Source organism: Vitis vinifera, chromosome 3, assembly GCF_030704535.1.
Source record: "Vitis vinifera cultivar Pinot Noir 40024 chromosome 3, ASM3070453v1".
Taxonomy (NCBI): domain Eukaryota; kingdom Viridiplantae; phylum Streptophyta; class Magnoliopsida; order Vitales; family Vitaceae; genus Vitis; species Vitis vinifera.
Window position 1 is genome coordinate 13,310,841 of NC_081807.1, and position 17,817 is coordinate 13,328,657.

General features: G+C 38.8%; 1 protein-coding gene across 5 annotated transcripts in view; it reads left to right on the forward strand.

Annotated features, from left to right (window-relative positions):
* The window catches only part of LOC100266027 (CSC1-like protein HYP1), a 62,519-nt gene extending 44,972 nt beyond the window's left edge, over window positions 1–17,547 (forward strand). For all 5 annotated transcript variants that reach the window (XM_059736013.1, XM_010646878.3, XM_002269890.5 and 2 more), the window contains 5 exons: window positions 171–469; window positions 13,733–14,009; window positions 14,464–14,739; window positions 15,379–15,612; window positions 16,948–17,547. In XM_059736013.1, coding sequence (XP_059591996.1) covers window positions 171–469; window positions 13,733–14,009; window positions 14,464–14,739; window positions 15,379–15,612; window positions 16,948–17,106 — 1,245 coding nt within the window. In that variant the 3' untranslated portion in view covers window positions 17,107–17,547. The remainder of the gene's footprint in view (window positions 1–170; window positions 470–13,732; window positions 14,010–14,463; window positions 14,740–15,378; window positions 15,613–16,947) is intronic.
* The last annotated feature ends 270 nt before the right edge of the window (window positions 17,548–17,817 follow it).

Here is a 17,817-nt window from a genome sequence, read left to right on the forward strand (position 1 = left end):
GGTAATGACAGAGTTGTTAAACTCATATTTTCTCAATGATTAATTGATATATACCTTATGCGTTTAACTGTTGGATAGGGTGTTAAGCACTTGCAGTTAAGGTAGTTTTAGATGAAATCTGTTGGATTACTGATGCAGACTATTGTTGTTCTGTCTTGTCACTATAAAAGGATGTTCGAGCTGCCTTTGTGTCCTTCAAGTCTCGTTATGATGCTGCAATTGCTTTTCACTTGCAACAATCAATCAATCCTACACAGTGGGTCGCAGAGCAAGCTCCAGAACCTCATGATGTTTACTGGCCTTTCTTTTCTTCATCATTCATGCGACGATGGATTTCTAAACTGCTGGTCATAGTTGCATTTATTCTTCTTACAATTTTATTTCTTATTCCTGTTGTCATTGTGCAAGGTCTTACCAACCTGAATCAGTTGGAAACTTGGCTTCCCTTCTTGAAAAGCATTTTAACCCTGTAAGTGTTCATTTTATATGTTTGATTCTTCATTATCATTGTAATCAGAAGCAGCATCAATAGAACAATCTATCTAGTACTGCTGATTAATTGCTTATTCAAGAATGATCAAGAGGAAAACTATATTTTTCTTATTTTTCACCATGAGCAATAATAGTACATAAATAGGAAAGATGGCAACAACCTATCATGGATAATTCCTTAATTCTAGGACCATAAAGTTATTGTTAAAACTAAGGGATAAACACATAAAATTGAAATACAAAAATGAGATTTGGAATTGATCCTTATCTCTTTATTTAAAAGGAGATAAACAAATCAACTAATCCCTATTAATTGATCCGTATCTCTTTATTTAAAAGGAGATAAACTGGTCAACTAATCCCTATTTAATAATAAGGATTTTATTATCCGAATTCCTACACTCCCACTCAAGCTAGGGAATAGATGTCTATCCTTTCCATCTTGGAAATCAATTCCTCGAACTTCACCCTTGGAAATACAGATGCTTATTTATATACAACTATGTGTGCTGAATTCTATCTACAGAATAGGAATTGAAAACTGAATTAGAATAAAACTAATTCCTAAACTTCATAAATCTTCAACAATCTCTTACTAAAAAAGAAATTCGATGTTGTTTAGCAAGGACACAAGATTGACAATAGAAATTACTAGAATTACTATCTTTAAATAATGAAGGAAATAGTGTTGTTAAGACTAGAAAAGGAGGATGTCCTAAATGGTAGTGTCATAGCCAAATCTTTTCATAAGTTTTCTTGAAACTTGAGACCAATCCTTAATAGACTTTCATGCCTCCAAGTTGTATCTAAGTGGTATATTCCATCTCTCAACTCAGCATGCCTAATCATCTTCCTTTAACATGGTCCTAAGAATGACAACCGGTTGGAATAAATGTAACCAACCAATCAAGATCTTTGGTAAGCTTTCCTATGAACAAATTATATGAGAGTTTTGGAACATGTAAAACAAAAGTTAGAGACAATAAAGAGAAATTTGTACATTTCCCTGTCTAGCTGTGGGTGAATATGTTCCATCAACAACTTTAATTTTTTACCTTCTTGAACATTGGATTCCTGAAACTAGCCATATGGTTAGAAGTATGTGAATCTATGATCCATGTATTGAGAAAACAAGGTTTTTAAGAAATAATAACTATTGTGTTTCCATTCTTCAACTGTTCAGAGCTCTTCTCCTCACAAATAAGCACAAATGCCTTTTCAAGATCAGGAAAGGGAAAAAATCGAAAAAATTGTGTTTCCAATGCCTTATCACATACTTCATCAAACTAAAGGTTAAGTCCCACCAAAAATTGAAAGACTCACTCCATCTCCAACACATCTTTCAACTTCTTCGTGTTGGCAACAAACTTCATTTCTAACCTTTTGATAAAGATCTAACTTTGTCAGTAGACCTTTAAGAGTGTCGTAGCAATTTGTAATGTTGGATGATCCTTGCCTTGTCTTGATAATATGCCGTTTTATCTCAATATTTTGAGTAGCGAAACCTATGTTATGGTAGGTTTTATTCACAGCTTCCTAAATGTGTTTGGTTGTGTGAAGGAGAATGATGCAACACATGATCATCGTTGGTTTCTATTTTAAGCTCATCATTAGTTTCCTTTAATTTCTATTTTAAGTTCATCATTAGTTTCTATTTTAAGATCATTAGTTTCCTTTAATTTCTATTTTAAGTTCATCATTAGTTTCCTATTTCTAGTTTTAGTTTATAATTATCTTTGTTTCTTATTTCTTTCCTAGTTTTTCTAGTTTCTAATTATCTTCGTTTCCTATTTCTAGTTTCCTATTTCAGTTATTTCCTTTATTTTTGCATTACAAACATTATTTAAAAACTTATTGTGATTGTTAGAAGTAGTTCAATATAATTTATCAAAATTATTCCCTAATTTTCAAATCCTATTGTGATCTTTGTATTTGTTCTTGAGTGTTTTTCCATTTCGTTTTGAAACAAACCTTCTGCAGCACCAAAATTGGTATCAGAGCAAGGATTTTTACCTCAATTTGATGGCTAACAACGGTTCCAATGGGAAATGAACCATCGACGATGAACAATTGTTCGAAAAAAATCAAGTAACAATTGAAAAGGCAAAAAAAATAGAACTTTGATGAAGGTTTAGGCACGATGAACTGCAAAGTTGAAAAGTTTGAAGTGGAAAAAAAGTCTTTTCAGGTGAAGTTTGAAGGATCGAATGGTGGAACTCGGGTTTCAGTAACAGAAAGGAGCCGTGGTTTTGTTGTATCAGTAGGATTTGGAAGGGAGGAGGTGGTTTGGTTAACGGAGCATTTAAAGAAAGCTGTGGAGTTGGAGAATACCAGGGGATTCACACGAAAGTTCAGGGGCGAGAATAAGATCCATTTGATGGAGATTTGCTTCAACAATAGAGGGCGTTTCATGAAAATCACCGAGATTGCCACAAGAAGGAATCCTTTACTTCTTGTCATCCCCGAGGGTGATAAAGGTAGTGGATGGGAAGTCCTTAGGAGGGCGATTATTTCAGTGCAAGATTATTCTGATCAAGTCGGAGAAGAGCGGAAGAAGATGTTTGGCATTAATCAGTTGAGCAAAAGCAGATATAGAGGTGGCCGGTCATACGCAGAGGTGGTTGCAGAGGATGGAATTAGGAGTGGAGTTCCAGTAGCAGCTGAAAAATGGGCCAGAGCCGTAATATGTGAATGCAAAGAAAAAGTTCAAGACTGGACTGATGAAGGCAAGGCCATTGCGAGGTTGCTGGGAGTGAAAGGTATGGTGTCTATAAATCCCATTTCCGCCTTTAAGGGGTGTTTCTTTGTGAGTACAGCAGGAAGAGCAAAATGGTTACAAGAGCAGGAGAGGCTTTTAGTGAAAGGAAGGCTTGTTCTCCTAAGAAGATGGTCGCCAAGAGAAAATATGTTTACTCCTGGAAAATTCAGAAGGGGTTGGTTAGTGTTGAAAGGCCTTCCTTTTCACTTGTGGGAGGTAGACCAGCTGAAATTCATCTTGAAGAAGTGGGGGAGGGTGACGGAGGTAGCAAGGGAAACCGTGAAGCTGTTGGATTTGACGAAGGTGAAGCTGTGGGTGGAGATGCATCCTAGAGTCGTGCTTCCAGCGTTGCTCGAGGTGGAAGACGGGGCCTGGAAGCATACTGTAGCAGTTTCAGTCATCGGAGAAGAGGGTGAAGACGGCAATGTCACGTCCGAGACATCCCACTGCAGGTACGAGTGGTTGAAAGAAGGGGGTTGCGTCTCTCAGACGCCAAAATTTGCAGAGGGGCTACGAGGTAGTATCAGGGGTAATGAGTGCTACAGGAGGGAGCTTCTTCCCCGGGCACGCTATCGGCGTTCAAGTACGAGCATGGCGGCCAAAAGGGAGAATGGATGGGAAGGGAGCAGATTGGGTTTTGTAGAGGAAGTCATTCTTGGGCCCACAGGGCCTGAGTCTTCCACTAAAGCCCATCCAGTTAGGGCCCAAAAAGGGAGAAGGAGTCGTGGGCTTCACGCTGGCCCAGACGTCCCTCAAGCCCATGACGCTGCCGCATCCCTTTCTTCTCCACAGAGAGCGGGCTCCTCAGCAAAGGCGACCACGCAGCCTCGTTCAGGTGATGAGAGGGCCGGCGTCGAAGCAAATCTTGGAGAGGATGGTCGGGCCGATGAGTTTCAGGCCCTGATTTCATCCAACCCTAGCCCACCTTCAGAGATAGAAGAGGAGAGTTATGGTCGTCGGACTGTGGGTTGTAAGTCATCAGGCCCGTCGGGGTTGGGCCAAGTTCAAGGCGGCTCGATGTCGTCTGGCTTGAGATATGGGTCTCGAGAGAGAGAAAGTGCAGCAAGAAAGGGGAAAGCTTCAATGGATCAGAAGGAAGACTTCACGCAAGGGGAAAAAACGATGGATTCAAGGGAGATGTGGTCCAAACTCTTCCTTCCAAGCGCGGATCGCCGTCATGGACAACGGAGTAGCAGCGAGACTCTTCCCCTACGGAGCGCAGCGTCATTTAGCGAAGGCCACAATCTGGAAGTGGATGGCGGGATGGGATCTCATCAGACTCGAGGTATCAGAGAGAGTCCCATCTTCCGTTGTCTTCTGCCAAGGAATTGCAACAGTTGGTCGAAGGAGGAAACCTCGCCGTCAAGAGGAGTGGTGGAATCGCGAAAATCCCAACTCAAAGAAGACAAAGGAGGATTTACGGGCCGAGCGGGGTATGATCCTGGTAGCTCTTCAGTCACGGTGTCACCTTCTATTCCAAGAACCAGAGGTAAAGACATCATTTTGGGAGGAAATTGTGAAGTTCCGGGAGTGGAAAGCTTGGAGGTAAGTCAACCTTTTTCTTCTCAGCCACCCGAGCCTTATTCTTCTCCGTCCTGTAATCTGGCAATGAATCTTCCGTGTCCCTCCGGTCCTCATCTCCCATATTTAGAAATTCTTTCCCAGTCTTCTTCGGTAAATCAAGGTAAATTCAAAATTTTTCCCGAAATAGGCGATGTTGGCCCATTAAATTTTGTTGGCATCCCTGTCCATGTTGAGGAGGAGAATCAGAGAGCTGTTTTTAACCAGATGTCCGAGAGTTCCACCCCTGGGAAGTCTTCTAACCTGATGCCAGGCAGTCCGGGGGTTAATGAGGCATCCCCGCCGGAAGACTTTCTTATAGATGGCCTGTCCCCCAGGAAAATGGCTAAAGTACATGAGGTCCTAAGCTCTCTGGACATTAAGGTGTACTCTAGGAGGAAGAATAGAGGTCCATAGGCGTTTGAATTCAGGTGGATTTGGTTTGGAGGGTTAGGGCCTGCGTGTTTTTCCATGAAAATCATCAGTTGGAATGTTAGGGGTTTGGGTTCAAGTAATAAGCGAAGAGTGATTAAAGATTTCCTTAGGTTAGAGAAGCCGGATGTTGTGATGATTCAGGAAACAAAAAAGGAGAAGTGCGACAGAAGGCTAGTGGGCAGTGTATGGACGGTCAGAAATAAGGATTGGGTTTTTCTCTCGGCGTGTGGGGCTTCTGGTGGGATTTTGTTCATTTGGGACTCAAAAAAGTTGAGCAAGGAGGAGGTGGTATTAGGCTCTTTCTCGATATCGGTCAAATTCGCCTTGGGGGATGTGGACCTCTTTGGATTTCTGCAGTTTATGGTCCAAATAGTCCCTCACTTAGGAAGGATTTTTGGGTGGAACTTTATGACATTTGTGGTCTAACTTTGCCGTTGTGGTGTGTGGGCGGTGATTTTAATGTCATAAGGAGAAGTTCAGAAAAATTGGGGGGCTCTAGGCTAACTTCAAGCATGAGGGACTTTGATAGTTTTATTAGTGAAAGTGAATTACTTGATCCACCTCTTAGGAACGCATCATTCACTTGGTCAAATATGCAAGAGTCTCCCGTGTGCAAGAGATTAGACCGTTTTCTTTACTCAAATGAGTGGGGGCAGCTATTTCCCCAAGGCATTCAAGAAACCCTTATCAGAAGGACCTCGGATCATTGGCCAATTGCTTTGGATACCAATCCGTTCACGTGGGGCCCAACTCCTTTTAGATTTGAGAACATGTGGCTGCAACATCCTAGTTTCAAGGAGAACTTTAGAAATTGGTGGAGGGGTTTTCAAGGAAACGGATGGGAAGGCCACAAGTTCATGAGGAGATTACAATTTGTTAAAGCCAAAGCGAAGGAATGGAATAAGCTTTCTTTTGGAGTGCTTAATGAAAAGAAAAAAAGTATCCTCAAGGATTTAGCTAACTTAGACGCCATCGAGCAGGATGGGGGTCTCACCTCTGAATTGTTAGGTCAAAGAGCCTTAAGAAAAGAGGAGCTAGAGGATTTAATTTTGAGGGAGGAAATCCATTGGAGACAAAAAGCTAGGGTGAAATGGGTTAAGGAAGGGGATTGCAATTCTAAGTTTTTTCATAAAGTGGCTAATGGTAGGCGAAATAGGAAGTATATCAAGTCATTGGAAAATGAAACGGGCTTAGTGTTGAATAATGCCGCGAGCATCACAGAGGAGATCTTACTCTACTTTGAAAAACTCTACGCGAATCCTATAGGAGAGTCTTGGAGTATTGAAGGTTTAGATTGGTCTCCTATTTCGGAAAAAAGTGCAATAAGTTTGGTTGCCCCTTTTACAGAAGAAGAGATTTCTAAGGCCATATTTCAGATGGATAGGGACAAGGCTCCGGGGCCTGATGGCTTTACTATTGCAGTATTCCAAGACTGCTGGGATGTGATTAAGGAGGATTTAGTGAGAGTGTTTGCAGAGTTTCATAGGAGCGGAGTTATCAATCAAAGCACTAATGCCTCTTTCATTGTTCTTTTGCCCAAAAAGAGTACGACAAAGAAAATCTCAGACTTTAGACCCATTAGTTTGATCACTAGTCTCTATAAGATAATAGCCAAAGTGCTCTCAGGGCGTCTAAGAGGGGTCTTACATGAAACCATCCATTCTACTCAAGGAGTTTTTGTTCAAGGGAGACAAATAATGGATGCAGTCCTCATAGCAAATGAGATAGTGGATGAGAGAAGACGATCAGGGGAGGAAGGAGTCGTCTTTAAAATTGATTTTGAAAAGGCTTACGATCACGTAAGGTGGGATTTTTTAGATCAAGTGTTGGAGAAGAAGGGGTTTAGTCCTAAATGGAGGAAATGGATGAATGGATGCTTGTCCTCGGTATCTTATGCAGTATTGGTGAATGGTAGCGCTAAAGGTTGGGTTAAGGCATCGAGAGGATTAAGACAAGGAGACCCTTTATCCCCCTTTTTGTTTACTTTAGTAGCAGATGTATTGAGTAGGATGCTTGTGAGAGCAGAGGAGAGAAATATGTTGGAGGGTTTCAGGGTGGGTAGAAATAGAACTAGGGTATCTCATTTGCAATTTGCCGATGACACCATCTTCTTTTCTAACACTAGGGAGGAAGACTTGCAGACTCTCAAGAGTCTTTTGTTAGCATTTGGGCATATTTCTGGACTTAAGGTCAATTTAAACAAGAGTAATATTTATGGCATCAATTTGGATCATGCTCATATTTCAAGATTGGCTGAGACACTTGGATGCAAGGCTTCTGGCTGGCCTATACTATATCTGGGTCTTCCTTTGGGCGGGAACCCCAGGGCAAGTGGTTTTTGGGATCCTGTGATTGAGAGAATTTCAAGAAGATTAGATGGTTGGCAAAAGGCATACCTATCCTTCGGCGGGAGGATAACTCTCATCCAATCTTGCCTTACCCATATGCCCTGTTACTATCTTTCTTTATTTAAGTTACCCGCTTCAGTTGCTGGAAAAATCGAGAGGTTGCAGAGGGATTTTTTATGGTCAGGGATTGGGGAAGGTAAAAAGGATCATTTAGTCAGGTGGGATGTCGTGTGTAAACCGAAGGAAATAGGGGGTTTGGGTTTTGGGAATATATCTCTAAGAAATCTTGCTCTTTTAGGGAAATGGTTGTGGAGGTACCCTAGAGAGGGTTCAGCTCTATGGCATCAGGTCATACTAAGCATCTATGGTTCACACTCCAATGGTTGGGATGCTAACACAATAGTCAGATGGTCACATCGTTGTCCTTGGAAGGCTATTTCTCAAGTCTTTCAAGAGTTTTCCTCGTTTACTCGATTTGTGGTAGGAAATGGGGAAAGAATTCGCTTCTGGGAAGATTTGTGGTGGGGGGACCAACCTTTGGGATCCCAATATCCAAGTCTATTTAGAGTAGTCTTGGATAAAAACATACCTATTTCTTCAGTTCTTTGTCCTACTCGTCCTTTCTCTTGGAATTTAAATTTCCGTCGTAACTTGTCAGATTCTGAGATTGAGGACTTAGAAGGCCTCATGCGCTCTCTTGATGGAGTGCATTTATCTCCTTCGGTTCCAGATGCCAGATTGTGGCCCTTGTCTTCTTCAAGGCTTTTTTCAGTTAAATCTTTCTTTCTAGCTTTATCCCAATTTTTTGGTCCTCCTCAGGTTTTTCCTTCTAAATTCGTTTGGAATTCTCAAATTCCTTTCAAAGTGCAGTCCTTCATCTGGTTAGTGGCACACAAGAAGGTGAATACTAATGACATGCTACAAGTGAGAAGACCCTACAAAGCCCTTAGTCCGGATATTTGTATTCTGTGCATGAAGCATGGGGAATCAGCTGATCATATTTTTCTTCATTGCTCCTTGACGATTGGGTTATGGCACAGGTTATTTCAGTTAGCTAAGATGGATTGGGTTCCCCCGAGAAGCATCCTTGACATGATGTACACCAAATTCAATGGATTTGGTTCGTCTAAGAGGGGGATAGCCTTGTGGCAAGCTGCAAACATCGCTCTTATTCGGATTGTGTGGAGGGAAAGGAATGCGAGGATTTTTGAGGATAAAGCAAGGAATTCAGAGGCTCTATGGGACTCTATTGTTTTCCTTGCTTCTCTTTGGGCCTATTGTTCCAAGGTTTTTAAGGGGACTCCCCTTAATGCGTTACTTCTTGATTGGATAGCTGTATGTACTCCATAAGGAGTGGTCTTTTTAGAGCGTTTGCTCGTTTTTCAGTGTATTTTTCTATAGTTTAGCTGTCTTTGGCAGGAGGATTCCTCATCCTTCTTTTGTACTTTTTTTCTATCAATAAATCTTTGTGTCGTTTCCAATCAAAAAAAAAAAAAAATCAAGTAACAACTCGACGGGATCGACGAAACTCTTCGTAACCTCACACATATGGTGGCTGCGTTGACTGTCAAAGGGAAACGCGAACCCATGGAGCAACGACCAGACCAGTGTGGCGACCGGCCTGTGGGGGCTACAACGACCAATGCCAGCCACAAATTGAGCCAAAAATCAACAACAGAGGCGCGGTTCGCATGGGCCCAGTCATGAATCACAATTTTCGCAAGCCCTTTCCATTAGGAGTGTATGAGTGGCGGAATTGGGGAGTTCCTAGGTGACGTGACAATGATGACCTCTGACAAGGAGTTTTGGCCGATAACGATAGCGAGTTTGAGGCTAGTGGTGGCTTTCCACGAGTGGCTGCAAGGGTTTTTGATGAACAAGATGAGTTTTTCCACTTTTTTGAGATGGTGATGATTTTTTACTTCCACAATGGAAGAATATTCAACAAAGGCAGCAACGGAGGTTGAAGTATGCATTTAGAGAAGAAGATGATTTTCATTTTGATTATCATGCTAACGATCAAGGTTAAAATAACAAAGGATTTAAGATGAAGAGGAATTTACTGAGTTTCAATGACCGATTACATATTGAAGATTTTCTTGATCGGGTTCATACTGACGAAAACTTTTTCGACTATTTGAATATTTCAGAAGAAAATCAAATAAAGCTTGTGGCATACTAGTTGAAAGATGGAGCTTCTGCATGGTGGGAACAACTTATATATAGTCATCAACGGTAGGGAAAATAACGTGTTTGTACTTGGCCCAAGATGAAATGATTGTTACAAAGGCGATTTCTCCCTTTGAATTATGAACAATTTTTATACCAACATTATCAAAATTGTCAGTAAGCCAACTGTACAATGAATGAATACACGGAGGAATTTTATCGATTAAATGCCTGAGTTAATTTGTCTAAGACAGAGGATCAATCAATTGCTCGTTATATTGGAGGCCTAAAGCTAGTTATTCAAGATCGACTGGCTCTTCAAGGGGTTTGGACCATGGCAGATGCAGTTAATTTGGCAGTGAAAGTGGAAAATCAGATCAATAGGTCCACAGTGTGGACTCAGAGTAACTTTTGGCAACCAACCCAATAAACTTCTTTTGCTTTAAAGGGGTCAACAACTTTAGGCAACAATGATAATAACAATAAAGAGGCCCCTTCAACTCAAAATTCGGTGCAAAATCGAAGTGGAACTTCAGCTCTTGTTTGATCTAATACTCAAGGCCAGAACTAGCAGCAACAACAAATCAATAATGATCCTTATGTGTGTCCAAATCTTGGGAAATGTTTCCGGTGCAACCGACCAGACCATCTTTCAAATAATTGCCCAAACAGATGATAAAGAGGAACAAGTTCTCGAAGAAAATATCTACGAGAGTGCTGAGTTTGCAGAAGGGGATGTGGGGAAAGAAGTGACATGCATTATCCAATAACTTTTGCTTGCCCCCTAAAGAAGCTAGACACTCTCAACGACATAAAATATTTTGGATTCGATGCACTATTCATAATAAAGTGTGCAATGTGATCATTGATAGTGGCAGTAGCGAGAATGTTGTTTCCAAGGCTTTAGTGAACACTAAATTTGAAGACTAAGAAGTACCCTTCTCTAAACAAGATTGCATGGATTAAAAAGGGTTCGGAAGTTCAAGTGCCAGAAGTTTGCAAGGTTCCTTTGTCAATTGGGAAGTATTACAAAGATGAGATTGTATGTGACGTGGTGGATATGGATGCTTGTCATATTTTATTGGGGAGGTCGTGGCATTATGATGTTGATGCCACTTATAAGGGTTGAGATAATACTTTTGTCTTTTGATGGTTTGACAGAAAGATTGTTTTGATGCCACTGTCTCAATTGTCAAAAAACAATTTGGTTACTGAGAAAGATAAGCCGCTATTCACCAATATAATGGGCCCAAATTTCTTTAAGCAAGTCAAGGAGCCGAATTTTGTTGTAGCATTGGTAGTTAAGGGCCAATGTGAAGCAACTATTGATATTCCCACCAAGGTTCAAGAGGTACTTGCTGATTTTCCTGATTTATCTCCTAATGAATTACCTAATGAGTTACCTCCTATGCAAAATATTCAACACCATATCGATTTAATACTTGGAGCTTGTTTGCCTAACTTGCCACATTATCGTATCAGCCCAACTAAGTATGAAGAGTTGTAGTGACAAGTTAAGGAGTTGCTTGATAGAGGCTTGGTTTGTGAGAACATGAGTCCTTGTGCAGTCCCAGCTTTACTCGCCCTAAGAAGGATGGTAGTTGGCGCATGTGTGTGGACAACCATACTATCAACAAAATAATGGTCAAGTATCGCTTTCCTATCCCACATCTTAATGACATGCTTGATAGGTTAGAAGGTTTTGTGGCTTATATATATATATATAAAAGGGTTAGAAGGTGTTGTGGTGTTTACCAAACTTGATTTACGAAGTGGCTATCACTAGATTTGTATTCGACCAGGCAATGAGTGGAAGACGACTTTCAAGGCTAAAGATGGCCTTTGTGAATGGCTAGTGATGCCATTTGGGCTATCAAATGCATCAAGCACATTCACGTGGTTGATGAACCAAGTGCTTCATCCATTTATTGGAAAATTTATGGTGGTTTATTTTGATGATATTCTCATTTACAGTAAGAATGAGGAGATGCACTTATCACATCTCAAGATTGGTGGTTTATTGGAAGATTGGTGATGATGCTTACAAGATTGATCTTCCAATTGATATGAACATTTCCAATACTTTCAACATTGCTGATATCTTTGAATACTTTCCCCCAGATGAGTTTTCTTTGTAGCCACAAAACTCGAGGACGAGTTTTCTTCAAGTGGAGGGGATTGATGTAGCACACGATCATCATTAGTGTCTATTTTAAGTTCATCATTAGTTTCCTATTTCTAGTTTTAATTTCTAATTATCTTTGTTTCCTATTTCTTTCCTAGTTTTCCTAGTTTCTAATTATCTTCGTTTCCTATTTCTAGTTTCCTATTTCAGTTATTTCCTTTATTTTTGCATTACAAACAGTATTTAAAGGCTTATTGTAATTGTTAGAAGTAGTTCAATATAATTTATTAGAATTATTCTCCAATTTTCAAATTCTATTATGATCTTTGTGTTTGTTCTTGAATGTTTTTCCATTTCGTTTCGAAACAAACCTTCTGCCACACTAGAGAAGGTATGTTTTGCTGATCTCTGGCTGCCTAGAATTCAGCAACCAAGACCTCACCATCGAGTTTTCAAGCTCCCAAGTCTCATTTTTCCCATTTGTCTCTCCAATAGCCACACCATTATTCTGCCGATTGGTATTTGGCTTGACTACATCAAAAGACGATCCTTTACTTGGTGGGCCTTCTAACATGACTGTTTCTTCTATTAGCTTCTAACTTACAATTGACAACACTTCATTGAGAGATGGAAGTGTTTCTTTTCCAAGAATCTGCACTCTTAACCTGATCATATTTAACATTTAATCCAGCTTAAAAAACTCTCTTCCTTTCAACAAATTTTTGTAGCATGGCTCATCTTCACTTTTCATCTTGAAATTTTGATGATAGTCCAACTTAAGCCACAAACTTTTTAAATTATTATAGTAATCAATTATAGACAAAGTACCTTGATGGATGAGATCTTTGTTTTAATTTCATAAATCTGAGTAGCATGTTGTACCTTGGAGTATGATTGCTTAACGGCCTTCCAAATCGCCTTCACTCCTAATTTGTGGTTGCGTTGAGTTGCAAAGCCAAGACATTATAATTGAATTCTCTTCATTCCATGCAACAAACTTTGTGTCATTCAGCTGTCACGGTTTGATTGGAATTTTGGGTGGGGGGAAGATTTGGACATTACTAGATATGTCAAACATATTGAGAAAACAAATAAAATATAGAGAGCATGGGAAAACCACCAATGACAGTTCTATTTCTGTCTATTGATTTTGGCAATGAAGGCCAAGAATCATTAAAGTTGCAGCAAGAAGACTGCACTTAGTTATGACAATTAAGGCTGAAGAACAGAGAAAGAATTTGCTCTGATACCTTGTGAACCATCATGGAATTGTATTTCTTGTATTGATGGAGGAATTTACAATGAGTATACACAGGGTTTACAGGGACTTGAGAGAGTATGTCATGGCAACTTATGTTGTAATCCTAATTTAGTCTCTATAAATACAAGATTCAAGTGAGTACAAGCACACTGCATTAGGAATATGGAGTTATTTCTCTCATTCTCTCTTAATTCAAACAATTTCAGGCGCTTATAATTATTTCATTATGTTGTTCTCTCTTAATTCAAGCAATTTCAGACAGTTGAAATAATATCTTTATGTTGTTCTCTCTTGATTCAAGCATTTTCAGGCACTTGAAATTATTTGTGTGTCAATTCTCTATCTGTAGTTTTACAAATATTACTATATATTTGTTGAAAGTGTTTTCCCTGATTTTTCATGCTTAAGAAAAATTTCACTTTTTGACAATTATCATTGGAGTGATTTGTGCTATTGTATGATCTGTAGCATATATTATGCAGTTTCAGAACCAAAATTGTAGAAATTAGTTAACATTTTCATGTTCAAATCTTATTGAGTTCAGTAATTTGATGGAAGTACTGAAACTTGAAGTCTTCTTGCAGAACTATTGTCAGTGAAGTAATCACAGGATACCTTCCCAGCTTGATACTTCAGCTGTTCCTGAAAGCAGTGCCTCCAATAATGGAGTTCTTTTCTTCCATTCAAGGATACATGGCCCTTAGTGACATAGAAAAAAGTGCATGCAACAAAGTACTTTGGTTCACAATTTGGAATGTTTTTTTTGCAAACGTGCTTTCTGGATCAGCTTTATATCTAATTAACATCATTCTTGATCCTAAGAATATTCCAGCAAAGCTAGCTGTTGCTGTCCCTGCACAGGTGAGAATATTTTCATCTATGGGAAAAATATTTACAGTTTTATCTAATGATTTTGGTAGAATACGTTGTTTCAGGAGGGACAGTTGATTTTTTTTGGCATTAACTTAGCTCAGTAATAAGCCTCTAGTTGACTATTGGACCAAATTATAGAGTCAGCCATCCTTTTTTTGGCAGGCAGTTGTGCCCTTCAGGGACATAGCTGCATTCCTTGTGTATTGTTGTATCTCATTTGAAGAAAGCCAAAGTTGTAGAGACAGGTTTAATTTGGAAAGAAAGTACATCACTGAGATTGTTTAATAAGTGATAGTAAACTCAGTCTGAAAAGTTTACAATTTAGTTGGTCCATGAGATACCAAAAAGGAATACTTAATACCATCCCATGATACAATCAAGTTTCATTGTTTTGATATTAGCTTTATTTTCATTGTTATAACATTGGTAATTTTGGATGTAGGCATCGTTTTTCATTGCTTACGTCGTCACATCAGGATGGACGGGCGTTTCATCGGAACTCTTTCGTGTAATCCCTTTTATTTGCAGCTTAATAAGAAAACCTTTTGTGAAAAGTGAAGATGATGACATTGAAGTTCCATCTATTCCCTACCACAAGGAAATTCCAAAAATCCTTTTCTTTGGTCTTCTTGGTATAACATATTTCTTCCTGGCTCCACTGATTCTGCCCTTCCTTTTGGTGTACCTATGTCTTGGATACATCATATTCCGTAATCAGGTCAGTTGGATATCCTTCAGTTCTTTTGAACCATGAATTTTATATTTGATGCCTTCCAGTTTTATCATTTCCATACAGGCACTCTAGTTATATTGAAATTCACTTTGGTTAGATAAATCATTTTTTCATGAACATACATGATCAAACAGTTCATACTTTGGCCTTTTGCGTTATTAACTCCTTTCACATGCTGGACTACTGTTCATCTAAGGCAAAATGTGTCAGATAAAATGCGATTAATTATCACTACGGTGTTATCATTCAGCTAACTTTGAATTGGGCATTGGGTAAAAAACACACTGTTGAGCAGGTCCTATCTGTCAGCTCCATGTAATGTTCACCACTTAATTGGATGATCAGGACAGTCCAAAATTTTCAGACAGCATTTCAAACCCATGTAGGATATTATTATTGTATAAATGTATTTATTTTAGAAGATGAGTTATATAAGCTAGGAAGCCTTTTATGCACGCCTATTAAGATATTTCTCTGTTTTAAAGGGGTACTGAAAATGAGGGTACTGCAATTCTTCATTTCATATTTTTTTCTATTGGCTAGTTTTTATGTTGCTCAAAGCTTTTGGAATTAATTTGGAGAAGCTTGTACTAACACACTCTACCAACATATTTTATAATGCAGTTCTTAAATGTGTATGCTCCCAAGTATGAAACTGCAGGGAAGTTTTGGCCTATTGTCCACAATTCAATGATATTTTCTTTGGTACTGATGCATGCCATTGCAATTGGAATCTTTACAGTGAAGAAGCTCTCCATAGCGTCAACTTTAATATTTCCACTTCCAGTCCTCACACTTCTCTTTAATGAGTATTGTCGGAAACGGTTCCTTCCCATTTTTATTGCTTACTCAGCTGAGGTATGTTTATCCATTGTAACATTATCAGACCCTTGCATGCTTCAACTTTGCTCTACTAATGAGATTATTCTGAATTTGAATCATAATTCAAATTGTGGAGACTATCTGTTCTGACTACTTTCTATATTCCAAGAGTTGATATTGGCATAATAAAGAAAGTGGTCTAACACTGATTACTAGAAGAGATCATCCAAAGTGATCATGGTGTATCATGACATATTATACACCAAGAAAAAAGAATAAATTTATATGTTTTAGGTCTGAATAAATGTGTATCGTTATTATTAAACTATCAACTGACCTAAAAGCTTGAGTAGTTAGGTAGTAGGCCAACAATTTATATCAAGTTTATTTCTGCTAAAACCTTGAATCACGGGAAATCTTCTTTTTAGGCACGTACATGGTATAATGCATATCAAGCTCATTTAGGCTAATAGCCCTAACACCATGTCTCACAAGAAGCCTCTTCATGTAAACTAGGCTCTAATGTCATGTATGCTACTAATTGCCCTAAAAACTTAAACTAATATGTGATAGATCAACAATATATATCAAACTTATTTGAGTTATAGCCTTAACAATTATTTAGATCATTTTATGGCATTGTATTATAAAATAACATTGTGATTGAACACAATTTTGGCACATAGAAAAAATTGATTTGTTGGTGGTATCATCATCTATTGTTTTTTATCATGACCATGTAATCCATGCTCAACAATAATGTTAAGCCCACCCCTTTCATGCTTTCCTCACAGCCTTTCACATCAATTGAACAAAGGTTTCCAAACAATCCACACCAAAAAATAACAAGAAGAAAAAAATTCACTTAACAGAGAAATTATACAAACTGGCTAATTTGATAATTGATATGATAACTCTACTTTCACCTCTGAATGAGTTCTGTTCATGGCTTTTACCTTCAGTTCTACTGTCTCACCACTGTATGGTTCAAGGAAAAAGGACAAGGTGATGCATTTGAACCTTAGAGTCTAGGTATGTAGGTTTGGGCCTAATACTTACAGTGGTTGTTTTGTCTACGTATACAATACTGAAATTGTTGTTGTTGATGTTTAGTTTTCTTTTCCTCTGTTCTCTAGGAAACCAAAGGGCAAAAAAATTGGGGGAAACAGTATCTGATGGTGTATATTGTTTCTTCTTGTTATTTGGAAATATGGACATCAGAAAAGGAAATAGAGTGGTAAAATCACAACCATATTAGCTAATGTAAACCTGATACATCAAGGGGATCTCACTGTATGAAATCTTTGTATCACTTCAGCCATTCCATTAAATTCTCGGCCCTTATCTTTTCCAATGCTTCTGTGTTTTCAGAGTTTGATAAAGAGGGACAGACAAGACCAGAATGAGCCTTCAATGGATGAATTTTTCCATGAACTGGTTACTGCTTATCAGGATCCTGCTCTCGCACCAATTCAATACTCTTCAAATAGGGACAGCCTTACCAGTCCCCTTATCTCTTCTGAAGTTTGAGGCTGGGTATTGGTCAGCATTCCATGATGCTGAGGTGACTTAAAACAGTTGGTGTGCATTATGTTGTGATGCTTGGATTTTCTTTTTGAGCAAGTGCCTAAAGGAAAGCACTTCCCTCATTGTGTTGGGGGTCATCTTATCCAATTTTTGTAGATTGAGCATAGGCATGCAAAGCAACCATCTACTGTTGATGATGAGCTGTGTTCCATCCAGATTGAAATGTGGACTGTCATGAACTATTGATGAATGCATATGTGGTATCTCAACTCATCACTTTCTCTCTTCTCTTCTATGCTTCATCAAAAGTTGGCAAATGTACCAACTGTTTGCAATGTAAATGAGTCACTAAAAGTTCACTGTTTGCAATATGAATGGGTGGATAAAGGTTGTTGACTAATAACATAGGAAATAGGAATATAACTTTTATCTCCATTTCTATTATTGCTTTCTCCTAGGCCAATCAAGATCACAATGATGAAGCAAAATATCATAACATAGGAACAGTACTGATCAGAAAAGGTAAGGACAGCAATCTTCTTTCTCGATTCAGAGCAGATTGTCAAAAGTTGCTTTATCTCCATTTGCTTAAGTCATGTTTATGGAATGACTCCTTTCAAACTATATTTTAATGAGAGAAAGAGAGTGATCAACGACACAATTATGATATGCATTGCTAACTTTGAGATTCTTTCATTGGATGCTATCATCTCA